This window comes from Triturus cristatus, chromosome 8, assembly GCF_964204655.1.
Source record: "Triturus cristatus chromosome 8, aTriCri1.1, whole genome shotgun sequence".
Classification (NCBI taxonomy): domain Eukaryota; kingdom Metazoa; phylum Chordata; class Amphibia; order Caudata; family Salamandridae; genus Triturus; species Triturus cristatus.
Window position 1 is genome coordinate 769,594,143 of NC_140591.1, and position 12,428 is coordinate 769,606,570.

Here is a 12,428-nt window from a genome sequence, read left to right on the forward strand (position 1 = left end):
TGACCGCGGCGCGGGTTCAAATCCCAGGATAGTTTTAGGCAATGAGCCCTGTCTGCTAGGGGTGGCTGCTTGGTGGGTCTGAAGGAAAATGTTAGGCACTCGTAAAAATTTAGGTCACAGGGTCGAAATGAGAGCACAAGTTAATATTTACCGATCTGCTGCACACTGCTGCATCACTCACTGCTGCATGCTGCACAACACTGCTGCACGCCGCACACTGCTGCACGCCGCTGCACGCCACACAGTGCTGCATGCCTCACACTGCTACACGAAACGCTGCTGCACGCCGCACGCTGCTGCACGCCGCACGCTGCTGCACGCCGCACACTGCTGCACGCCGCACACTGCTGCACGCCGCACACTGCTGCACGCCGCACACTGCTGCACGCCGCACACTGCTGCACGCCGCACACTGCTGCACGCCGCACACTGCTGCACGCCGCACACTGCTGCACGCCGCACACTGCTGCACTCCACACACTGCTTTTATGCGAGTTTATGCTACTGACATTGTAAATGACAATGCCTTTTATTTGTTTTAAAACCAAAACATAAATAAAAGGCATTGTAATTTTACAATGCCAATAGCTCAAACTCTTATAAATGCGAGACCTATTGCATTGCAAATGCTTGTTAATGAAAGTCTTGCGACTGCCTTAGAGCATTGTGCTCTATCACCCTACTGCAGTTGTCGCACTGAAGAGCATCCCTTTGCCAATTGTTAGGGCCTTGGTACATGTTCAACAATCACAGACCAACATCTCTCAAAGATGTCCAACAATCACAGCAAAGATGTTTTACAGTGATTTATAAAGTACGTTATGCCACCCACATTTTGCCATACAATTGTGGGGATTGAACAGGGGGGATGGAAAGGCTCAAGAGAGGAAAAGAAAGGGACAAGAGGAAGGAATGATGGCAGAGTCTTCCTCAAAATGTTAGCATCTCACAGGAATGGGAGGTTGTGGATTGTGAATAGCCAATCCCAGGCTTCTGGTTGGCAAAGGGGAAGGAGAGGAAGGCATGGTGCGAGGGTAGCTCTCTGAAGAGTGTACATGCAAAGGAAGGAGTTAAAAGTCAAAGACTGGTGTTGGCTGGAAGAGGATTCATTGTGTAGAAATCAAGATAACTGTGTCCAAGGATATGAGGGCAGGCGGTAAGGGATTGTTGGAAGCAGGAGACCACCCCATCACGATAACAGAGACCCCTCATGCATGTGTCACTCGAATAAATAAATTCACTTTGGGCCCAGAAGAGGTAGTAAAAGAAGAAAGTTGGTGGCTCGGGGCTTGTTATTGTGCTGGGTGCTTAGGGGTTTGTTAAACTTTAACGAGATACTGAAGATCTGCCCACAACACTCTCCGAGGGCTTGTAATACTTGATGCTGCCTGCTCCACTGATACCAACGTGATCTTATCCTTGCCGTAAAATACTGCTGCACATATGTGAGATGCGACATGGAGAGGAGGGTGCAGAACCCTGCACATCGTATCCAGGATTACTGGGGCAGGTGCAGAAAGTGACATGCAGAAATGTGCCTCTTCTCTCGTGGTTTGTTGGCATAATATTGGGAGAGATTAGTTTATAAAACACCATACCGCGAATAAAACTTAATTTTCATGTCCTTTTTATTTAAACATACATGCTCCCTATAGTGATATTTAAATGACGCGCATGTACCAATGTGAACAAATTCTAAACACACGGCATTAATGTCACACGGAGCTGTTCTTCTACACAATGCTGGTGCATTAAAGGTGAAAAAGGAACCGCACAACTTATCAGTTTATCAACCATCCACCGCACTGAGGATAAACTCTGTCCTTTGCTGAAATGTGCTTCTAAAAGCACTTTATTTCATGGTTTACAAGAGTTGGGAAGTCTATGCCTTCCTTAGCGGTTGGCACATTTTCGATCCATTTCTACTGTCCATCAATCTTTTGTCAATTACTCTCCCCACCGTTAACAGTTTTGAAAGTTGGAACGCCTGGGTGCTCTGACATACTGCTTGTTAGGCCTGGCCTGCATTAAACTCATAAAGGGTTTCGCTTTTCCAAGTACACCAGATTGCCAAAAAGCATCAGTACCGTTTTATTAAAACCATACACAATGGTCCTTTTTTAAACTGAATATTGCAATTACATATACATGCTGCCACAGTTTAGGTGGCAAAATTGTTATCTTTATAGCATGTGCTCACGACAAGAGTTTAAAAAATAACCGTTGCACCAGCTTGCCAAGGCCGGACCTATTACTTTGCCAATTGTTTATAACCTTCATCTCTTCTCGTGACAATGAAACCGAAAATGATTTAATAGAGAGCTACTCACCTTACACTCTAAAGTGGTAGCTTGGTCGAGCAGTAAGGCAGTATCCGAGGACAGTGTAAAGCATTTGTTGTACACACTCAGCCAGCAAATGCTCTCACACACTCAATAACTGAACTCTAGACCAATGGTTTATAAAAAAAATGTTTGTTTTATTTTAGAACCAACAATAGGTGTTAAAATATACTTTCTCAGAATGAGATGCTTTAGGTAAATACTTTTGCAATATGCAATTGGCTTTTGTAGATAGTTACAGGTTGTTGCAATAGGCAACACAATTTCAAACAATGCATTGAGTTCAATGGAAGTTTAAAGTTATTTGCAATAGATTACTTTCAGGATTACTTTTGTAATTCCAGGACTGGATCCTAGATTCAGTCCTGGGACAATTCTTAGGAACAAGTGATAAAAGTAGACTTAGTTGCTGTTATGATTTTTAGGCAATATTTTGCTATTTTAAAAGTTGACATTTAGAAGAAATTTCATAGAAAACAGTCAGATTCCCTATGGAAGAAAATTCAAGTTGCAAGTATAGTATGTTCTTGTTACTTTTGTAATCTAGTACTGGGTGCCTAGACTCAGTACTGGGACCTCTATCTAAAACAGGTAAGTAATTACGTTTTCACAGGTTGTACGATTTTTAAAGAATATTTGAAGTGTGCAAAAATCGAAACTTAGAAGAAATTTCACAGAAAAACAGTCAATGATTTCCTATGGAAGAAAATTCAGTTACTGGTAAGTAAGGTTGCGAATATTTTTCAGGGTCAGTCCTGGGCACCAAGATCCAGCACTGTGATCTCCTAATAGCAGGTGAGTATTTTTGTTTTTGTTACTCTGCTGATTTTTGGGGAATATTTTAAGTTTTAGAAACTCCACACTTAGAAGAAATTTCAGAAGAAACCAGTCAATGTTAGCCTATGGAGAAAATTGAGTTATCGGCTTTTGGGCAAGTACTCGACTGGCAGAGTTAAGGTTCTGGGCACAGACTCGGGGGTCTCCCAGGGTCAGGTAGGTACAGGGGCGGCCGGGTGCAGAGTGAGTTATGCCCAAGGTTATCCTATGGGAGACAGGGGGGCCTTGGTTGGTGGCTGCTGACTAGCAGGCTACGCGGCTGTGGGAGCTGGGCTCCTGGTCACTTGCTCAGGCAAGGGGGGGGGGGGGTACCTGGCTCCGAGGCTGCAGGTGTCGTCTGGAGCGTCGAGGGAAGTCCTTGGGTGCCGGACTCTGGGTCAGTCGCCGGGGGGTCGTCCTCGTGGTCTTTGTTCACTCTGGCACAGGCCAGGCTTGGCGGGTGCAGGGTTCGCAGTTCCGGGCTGATGCCAGGGATTAGAAGCTGATTTTGAGTAGAGCCTCTACTCACGGGAGTCCCAGGTGCTTGGAGCCAAAAGGTAGCAAGGTCCTCCGGGGTTTGTGAGGTTGCTGGCCACAAGAGGTCCTGGGATGTAGCAGGAGCAGATTCGAGGGTCGACAGGCCGGTAGGGCTGGGGCCAAAGCTTTTGGTGTCTTCCTCTTCTTAGCAGCTGCACGGCGGGTCGTCTTTCTTCTTGCTCTTCTTTGTATTTTGAAATCTGGAATCTGGGAAAGGAAGGTTCAGGGTGCTCTTAAATACTAGATTTAGGGGCGTTATAGGTAGGTAAAGGGCAGGAACCAATGGGTCCCTGTCCTGGGGTGGGTACACCCCCTATTCTGCCACTCTCCTATGGGAGGGGGGCTGTAGCATAGTCCTGATTGGGCAGGGCCTCCCATCTTCAAGATGGCGAGCGCCCAGAGATGTGCCTCACCTCTTCTCCCTCACTTGAGGGGTGGGGTTGGCAGGCTGGCACATCCCCTGTCCTTATTTGGGGTTTCTGGCCAGGCTTCCCGCCAGAGTGGGGGCTGCAAGTGGCCTGGGGAAACTCACAGAGGTGGCATGCCTTTGAAGCTTCCCCCTGTCCATCCTGGGGGAGGAGACCTAGCACCTCGTCCAGGATGTGCATTGTTGCAGGCCCAGGAGAGCAGGGGCTCTCCTACCCAGGGGTCCAGCAACATGTCTGCTGTGTGGCAGCCTCCCCGACCAGACGTGGATTGTAGGTTAGGTTTCAGGGGGCATCTCTAAGATGCCCTCTGTGGTGCTTGATACATTAAACCTGCACTGATGCCAGTGTGGGATTTAATGTGCTGAGAAGTTTGATACCTAACTTCTCAGTCTTCAGTTTTGCCATTATGGTGCTGTGGAGTTTGTGTTTGACAAGCTCTCAGCACCATGTACTCTTAAATGGCAGCACTGCACTTGCAGTGCCCAGGAATTGACCTGGGTACTGTAGGGGCACAGGGCTCCTGCTCCTGGAGTTTGCCAGTTTGGGAATTGAGGTTTTTAGGGAAGGAACATAGGCCCTGGGCACCTGAGTGGCAGGAGTCCAGGGCACACTCAGTCAAAGTACATTCAGCAATTCAGCAAAAAGTGGGGGCATACCATGCAAGAAAGATGGCACTTTCTCACACATGCTTACCTATAGTACTTTAAATGAGCTGGTACTCTCGGGTACTGAGTGCCTGCACTTTTATCATGTAAAAGAGTCTTCTCACAAGAGGGTTAATGGGAGAGTGTCTGTAATACTCACTGGCAAACGGGTGCTCCAAGATAGTGGGTACCTGCACTTGCACATTTCTATTTCAAGCACGGTTTATAGCCTTTAGACATCGTAGGGCACTGACGCGAGACCGACCCCCGTCCCCCTGGTCACCCTCAGTGAGCACAGCGACAATCTTCTGTTATCTCCATGTACTAATACAGCGCCCCGATACTGAGACCTCCCCTCAGTTATCAGACATTCAAAGAGCACAGTGCTCAGACACCCTCACTGATCACAGGGTACTTCGCTAAGCACCAACCACCTGCCACTGACCCCTGCCTGCCACATCCCACTCTAGTATCTTAGGGCACTGCCCTTACTTACCCTAGGCTCTTGCCGTACTCCTCTGCGTCTGAATCAGCGGGGTTACTACCCCCAGAGTGTCCCGGGTAGACCTCTTATCTCCTCTCCTAATTACACCTATAAACTGTACTGTAGATGACACCGGGCAGCGGTCACAGACTTCTCTCTGGGAACTAGGTACTTTCTTACCTGATTCGGGATGTCTTTCAATCCAGTCGTTTCGTCTCATTCATCCTACCATCCCGGATACCTCTGCCCCTGCAACCTCTCACTTTCTTGTGTGCGCTCTGGCCCCTGCTCTCGCGGTCTCTCCCTCCTGCATCCCGCCCTGCCCGATATTTTTATCAGTCTCTGCAGCAGTGTCCCTGCTCCCAGTTCTTGGTCTGTCACCTGACTCCCAGTACAGCCCCGCGCTCCCGTCACGTAGTAGGCGTACCCCGACGGAGTTGCACAATGTACTGAGACAGCGGTAAACCTCTAGAGTCTCCGTCTCAGTCTACAGAGCCTGCACGTGGAGGTGTGGTCATTGCCTCACCACAAAAAGTGGAACTTAGCACGTGACCCTCTCCACAGGGCCCCTCCCCGCTTCCTAAGCTTCTTGCAACAACCACACAAATGACACCCACTCAGGATACAGCTGAGCTGGCAAGAGGACCCACTTAAAGCCAGTCCTAGCTTTGTAATCGGAGCAACTGCCTTCAGTGTCATAGGCTCCAGAACGCTCATGTTTCCTAAGTACATGCGTGAGTAGCGGACTTTTTTGTGCAGTTTTATATAGCGCGAACTCTACCCGCTTTAAAGGAGTACCAGTTACACTACACGCGGACACATTAAATTTAAAAAATTTTTTTTTTTAGACACTGGGTGATCAAGTTATTTGCGCAGAATCACAGGATGCTTGAGCCTCCCGCCATACTCTATCTTGGTTCCTCAGCTTCAAGGTCGGCCGTTCTAGCTGTTAAGTACATTGCTTAGATTCTTGCAGTGTTCTATGTATTCAGGTACTTGTAGTTCCGCATGCGTAAAGCGTTAACCAGAATTGCGTGTCCCAGAATGCAAAGCAAATAAACAAGCGCTCGCCATGACTTTTTTTTTTATTTTGGCTTTTTCTGCCGTCCCACTTGGATGGCCTCGCGTGCTAAAAGGTTTCTTATCTGTATGGGGCCATGTGTTTGGCCCCATAAAGATCAGAAGCCTTTTACTTCAGAAGGAAAGCAGGCAAGGCCGTCCGAGTGGGATGTCAGAAAAAGCAGAGCGAAAACGTCACCAACAGCTCTTTCCCCAATGGCTGGCCGCCATTTAGCATAAACTGTGACGCCGGCCAATGGGAAAGAGGGGTGGGGCTTAAAGCCCTTTACTGAAAAATCCCCAAAACATTAAATCTTGCCAGCGAGACTGCGCATGTGCGCAGCCTACGCTAGCGAGACCTAAAAAGAAATAGCCTCACGTTTTTTTAAATTCCTTTTATTTGCCAATCTAAGATGGATTGGCAAATATCTTGAGAAAACGCCTGCATGATTTTGTAGGTGCACCTCTACAAAGTGACTCAATAGGCTTACTTTTCTTATCTAGCCTTACTTTTCAGCATCATAAAAGTTGTACAGTATGGCTAAAACATATTTGCATAGCCAGTAGGTCCCAAAGGTGTCCCAGTGCCTATTCTGTACAAGGGTTCTTGTTGTAATTATTGGCTAATATCAAAATCGACTGTTAACCTTCAGGATCGTCTTGGGTCCTGTGCTGAAAGACCATTTTTGTGGGTATTTGCCAATGCATTTTCAGCCAAATACTAATAAGTGTTCTTCTTTGGCAGGATAATAAGGCTGATGTCATCCTAAAATATAATGCAGATGAAGCCAGAAGCTTGAAAGCATATGGGGAACTTCCAGAACACGGTAACGCACCTACCTTCTTCAGCACCGAGAAGTCACTTGTTATGCTTTTACAAGGCATCTTGTAATGTGTGTATTTTTTTTTTATTTTTAAATAGCTAAAATCAATGAGACAGACACGTTTGGTCCAGGTGATGATGATGAAATCCAATTTGATGATATTGGAGATGATGATGAGGACATTGATGATGTAAGTGGTGGAGGACTGTTTGTCTGTTTATGCACCAGCTGTGCATACAGAAGCTTCAATTTTAAACTGCTTTATCTCTTAATCTGTCTCTTGCCATCCATATTCCTTTCCAGTTTTTCGATCTTGCTTTTGTTGCGCCTCTTGTTTACTGTCTCTCATTCTCCATGTCTCAAGCATGTTTATTTCAGGATAAGAAAAGTTAAACTATTTTGGGCTTATTTTAAATACACATGAAGCTAATTTCTCATCTGCCCCCCCCCCCCCCCCCCCCCGCAAGGGGCAGAAAAATCCAGTGAAAAACCTGATTTGCCTAAGTTCTGCTTGGAGTCCAAATACTGAAATGAAATGGCTGCCTAAGGTACTCTCTATTCTCCTGATTTCTTGTGGAAAACACAGGTCATTTTTAAGCTTCACTTCACCCTCCCTTGACAGTATCCAATTTAGGACTGTAGACCTGTCTGTTGGAGTGAAGTTGCCCATCTATTTTTCATTTAGCAATAGGTTGTAGGGCCCTTAATCCGTGGGGACCCTCAAATTACAGAGAAGTGCATGAATCCTGTAAAGGGAGGTTCCCCCTTAGTTGCAAGAGTGTAAGCTGCCTCAAGTCCATCCGCTTGAACCTTGGGTGGTATCAGCATAGTGAATGCTATTTGGGGTCTCTAGTGGCTTCAAGGGAAGATGCCTGCTGGCCTTCCTGGGTAAACTGAAGTCTTGCACTTAGTATTGCCAGGATCCCCTTTTTAGGTTGAAGCCTGATTTTCTAAAGTTATCTTGGGGACATTAGGAAAGCTTCCCTGGGAATGCATTCTACCCATTGCTTACCATTGGCTTTGTGGTTTGTATTACTGATTTGCTTGGTTACTATTTGCTAGCTTTATTTATTATAGGCTGTCCAGCTTGAGTTTGTCTCTCCCCTTTCTTGGCAAAGGGGCTAATATGTGTGAATGATTTTAGCGCATAAGAAATTATGAATCCCGCTGGCAGTTGGCTCCATGTTACCTGTGACACAACAGCAGGCCGTGCTTTTTAGCTGAAGCATTTGTTTTGCTAAGATTTTTGAGCCCATACTAACCATGTTGAATTTCAGCTACAAATCCCCAAATGCAATGCACTGTTGGCTAAAATGCAGGGCTGATTGAAGGTGTTGCGCTACACATGGGACAACTATGGACATAAGGAACATTTTGAACTTTGAGTGCCCAATTAAAAGGGATAACTTACCAAGTGCATATACAGGATTGCCAACTCTCTGCTGGAATACATTTCACCATATTCTGTCCACTGTGATCCTTTATTAAAATTGGGATGAGGTGTTTGGCTCATATAGAGGCTCTCCTTTGACACCTATCCGCTGGAACATGAATGTAAGAAGATGTATTGGTTGCCTATTAAAATGCATCCTACAGCAGCATTGGTTCTTTCATCACATAACAGTACTACTTTTTAGCTTCTCTGCATTGTTAGAACATGTGTAGTGCTGCTACCTGCTGTTCCTTGTGCCTTTCTGTCCCTGATATCATTTTAAGCCACTCCCATCTCCCCACTAAAACTTTATCCCTCCCTAAGGGCCTACCCCACAAACTGAAGCCCACTGCTATGCGTTGGCACTCTGGTTTCAGAGACTACTTCAGCAATCCGTCTCGTTCCCTGTGCGCTGTGGTATTCTACTTTCCATTGACACTAAGTTGCCCCTGGCTGCCTCTTCTGTTTTCCCCGTGTGGCAAAGACAGCCAGCCACCAACTTAGAAAGCTGACTGGATAGCAAGAGGCTGGAGCATTTCTCTGTAGACTGGCCCCACCCCTTCAACTGCCTGAGTGATGTGGAAAGTGATTAGCGGCAGAAAGTGTTGGGTGAAAGGCCATTTTTGTGATTGGTAGAGGGATGCAGAGCAGCCCACATCTGGTAGAATGACATCCTCTCCACTTCCCTAATACATTAGTTTAAAATGAGCACACCCTTTTGGCTAACTCTTAGAGGGAGTTGACTCGTGATGACTTGTGCGTCCCAGTACATTACTTTTGTAGATCGATGGATATAGGTAAATTTTATGGAAATTTGTGTACATGCCATGTCATTGTGCTTTGTTCAAAATAGATTTTTATTTAAACATTTCTATCTGCATAGTTTCAGAATGTACAGTTAATGTAGTTTAAGGCTTTTGTTCATGTTTTCCCCTTCTCCTTCCACAGATCTAAATCGAGCAAATATTCCATTCCAGTGATTCTGCAGTGTTGATTTTTGGCAAAGTCCTCCCCTTGAGAAGACGGCTTTATTGCTACATAAAAGTCAACTTTTCAATATTTCTTTTAATGTATTTAAATTTTTTCGAAGAGGCCGGCTCAAACTGGATAACATGAAAGCCAGAACATCTATGAACTGTATGCTTTTTTTTTTTTTACCGATTAAAAACACTTGCATCGGGATTGGAATTGTTTTCTGCAGTGTGGATCATTGAATTTCATGCTCGCATCAATATATTTCCTGTATGCCAGTGGTTTCGGGTAACATTTTTTTTCTGCCTAATTATGGAAATTCTTATAAGATGGTGTCTAGCTATAGCCACAGTGTTGCTCCCCCTGCTCAGTTAATTTATATAGTTTTTTTTATGGTTGACATCTGCATTGGCCAATGTATGGCGCTGCTATTTTAGTCTTTTGTGGCTAATTTTATACACTTTTGAAAATAAAGTTTCTTTTAAAATGATTACATCTTTTGCTGTAATCTGAAGGACCTTGGTCCCAATTTTGCCTTTATTTAAAACAAGTATATTTGCTGCTGAGCAAGTGCAGTAGATAAAGTTTAAATCGAGTGATGCCCAATTTACTGGCTATAACCGGTTGTAGATAGTTTTTTTGTACTACAATCTTCGCAGGTTTTGTTTTCAACTGGTGGCTGAATTCTTTTCATATTTTTTTGATGATGAACTGAACATAGAAGGATATTTTTACAGTATACAGAAGTTTAAAATAAATATTACTTTTATAGTGCATATAGACCTTTGAACCTGGGCAAAACTGAAATACGGTTTTTACTTTGCACCGGTTGCTCACTAGCATGAATTAGCACGTAATCTAGATCTTGCGAGTAAGGTAAATCTGCATCTTCATTATTAGTCTCTGGGGGTCTCAGCCTCTCGGGGTGACCTCATGTATTTTAACAAATAAGGCCAAATGTGGACAGCAAAATAACCCTCAGATCTTCTCTGCTCCCTCTCCCAACACGCCCAGCCGCACACACCCTTCCACATGGCTCCTATACTGGTAAATTGTGCTTGCATCTTCTCATGAATAGAGTTTGAAAACAAACTTAGGGGACTGTTCGAAAAATTCTCAAAGACTCTATTAAAATGATGATTGAAGTTTTGGTGTATGCCTGGTGGCTGTGATTACTTTGTCAGCATGAGCTTGCCACCAACCTTCTTGGTGTAAGGGTTCTTACAACATAATTGATTCACTTGTTGCACGCTAGTGAAGCCAGAATAGCCCCCGAATACTTTCACTAGGCTGGCATCCTTCTCCACCTTTTTAATGTCTTGATCTACATTGGTACACCCGTTTTGTCATCCGCTGCAGACCACTTTTATATTGATAGATATTAGCTGTGGATCGTAATCAGCAGTCCATATTCAGAAATGAATAATGGACAAAATGCACTTATTCCTACTGTTAGTAATTCTTTACACCATCAGTTAATTGGCTTGATGGATAACCTGAAGTGTAATGCTACTACTTCTATGAAATGCAGGCAGTCAGTCTCCGCAATCTTCATTTAGCCTATTTTAACAAGTTCCAAAAATAATTTGTTGTAAAATAATGTTCCATGCTTTTAAGCTTTGAGGGTCGTAGGTAAAAAGGTGCTAATCAAGATGTACGTATTATGGGCTCAAGGCTTTCACTTTTCCTTCCTGTTAACCTGATGGACCCCAATGCTGATGTTGCTGTGCCATGCACCAACCAGAATTTAACTGCTTCTGAAATTCTGCAGTGGGCCTAGACTTAGAACAAAGTTTTCATGAATACATCGAAATGTAAACTGTGGCTAAGACATCAACCTAAGATGCATGGTATGGTTATTCTGTCCTTTATCCCATGAAACCCTTGCAGGAATTTTGTAGCTACTGTGGGTCTTAACATTGAATGTTACTATAAATTGCCAATATTCGCACACTGTTGAAGCGAGAATGGTCTTGACTTAGCCCAATAAGTTAATATCCTGGATAATAGGGAAAAACAAATCTTTGAATGATTGACTGTGACGGCAAAACCTCAAATAAAGACTATTGTCATGTTTATCTACACAATACAGGCTCTATTTTGTTCAAGCTTTGTTGCATGATTGGTTTGTTTTACTTTAGTTATTCTGCTACAGGGTACGAGGTTTCTAGAATCCTGGTATTGATTGCAAGTACCAAGTGTGGTCTCCCTACTCTACACATTTGTTGCCTGTTCTGACAACAGATCTCTAGTGTGGAGCAGATTCCCAAGTGAAGTGTATGTATACCTAAAATTCGTATGGTTATACGGTTTCTTAATTCCTTCATTGAGACCTGTGCGGTCGAAAAGCTACTGCTTTCAGCCTCCTGGCTTATGCCGCAGTCCTACGCCTACTACTACTACGTACTGTCAGGTTAAAATAAGGCCTGCTCTACATTTCATTGACAAATGGGTTTGTTTGAAGCGCATTCGGTCCCTCGTTGCATTGCTGTACTAGCTAATCAAAAGGCATATGGCATTGCTAAAAAGAGGCGTATGCAATCAGCAAAAGCCTTCTGGCAGACCTCTACGGCCCCAGAACACACACCCACGAGTTGTTGACCATAATTCTGTCACATCTGACAGACTGTTACTGCAGAACGACTTGGAACCAGTCTTAATTGCTGGGGACACTTCTAGACAACCGAAGGGATTGCTATGCCATGCTAATTAATGAACTCTGCAAATACCGGAACGCTGACTGATTAAAAAAATTGTTAGGTGAGAAGTGTGGTTAGCGTATGGAGAAAAAGAACGTTGCATGCCTTACTAAATAACGAAAGTCCTTACTTTTATTAGTATTGTCACTGCCACTTCTCTAGCACCTGCTTGCCTACTACAAACACCTTTT

The 12,428-nt window shown here is 44.4% G+C and overlaps 1 protein-coding gene across 1 annotated transcript in view; it reads left to right on the top strand.

The window, feature by feature from the left end:
• The window catches only part of LOC146805066 (eukaryotic translation initiation factor 1A, X-chromosomal), a 54,642-nt gene extending 43,017 nt beyond the window's left edge, over nt 1–11,625 (top strand). Inside the window, exons 5-7 of the mRNA XM_085622205.1 lie at nt 7,056–7,137; nt 7,233–7,324; nt 9,515–11,625. Coding sequence (XP_085478331.1) covers nt 7,056–7,137; nt 7,233–7,324; nt 9,515–9,520 — 180 coding nt within the window. The 3' untranslated portion in view covers nt 9,521–11,625. The remainder of the gene's footprint in view (nt 1–7,055; nt 7,138–7,232; nt 7,325–9,514) is intronic.
• The last annotated feature ends 803 nt before the right edge of the window (nt 11,626–12,428 follow it).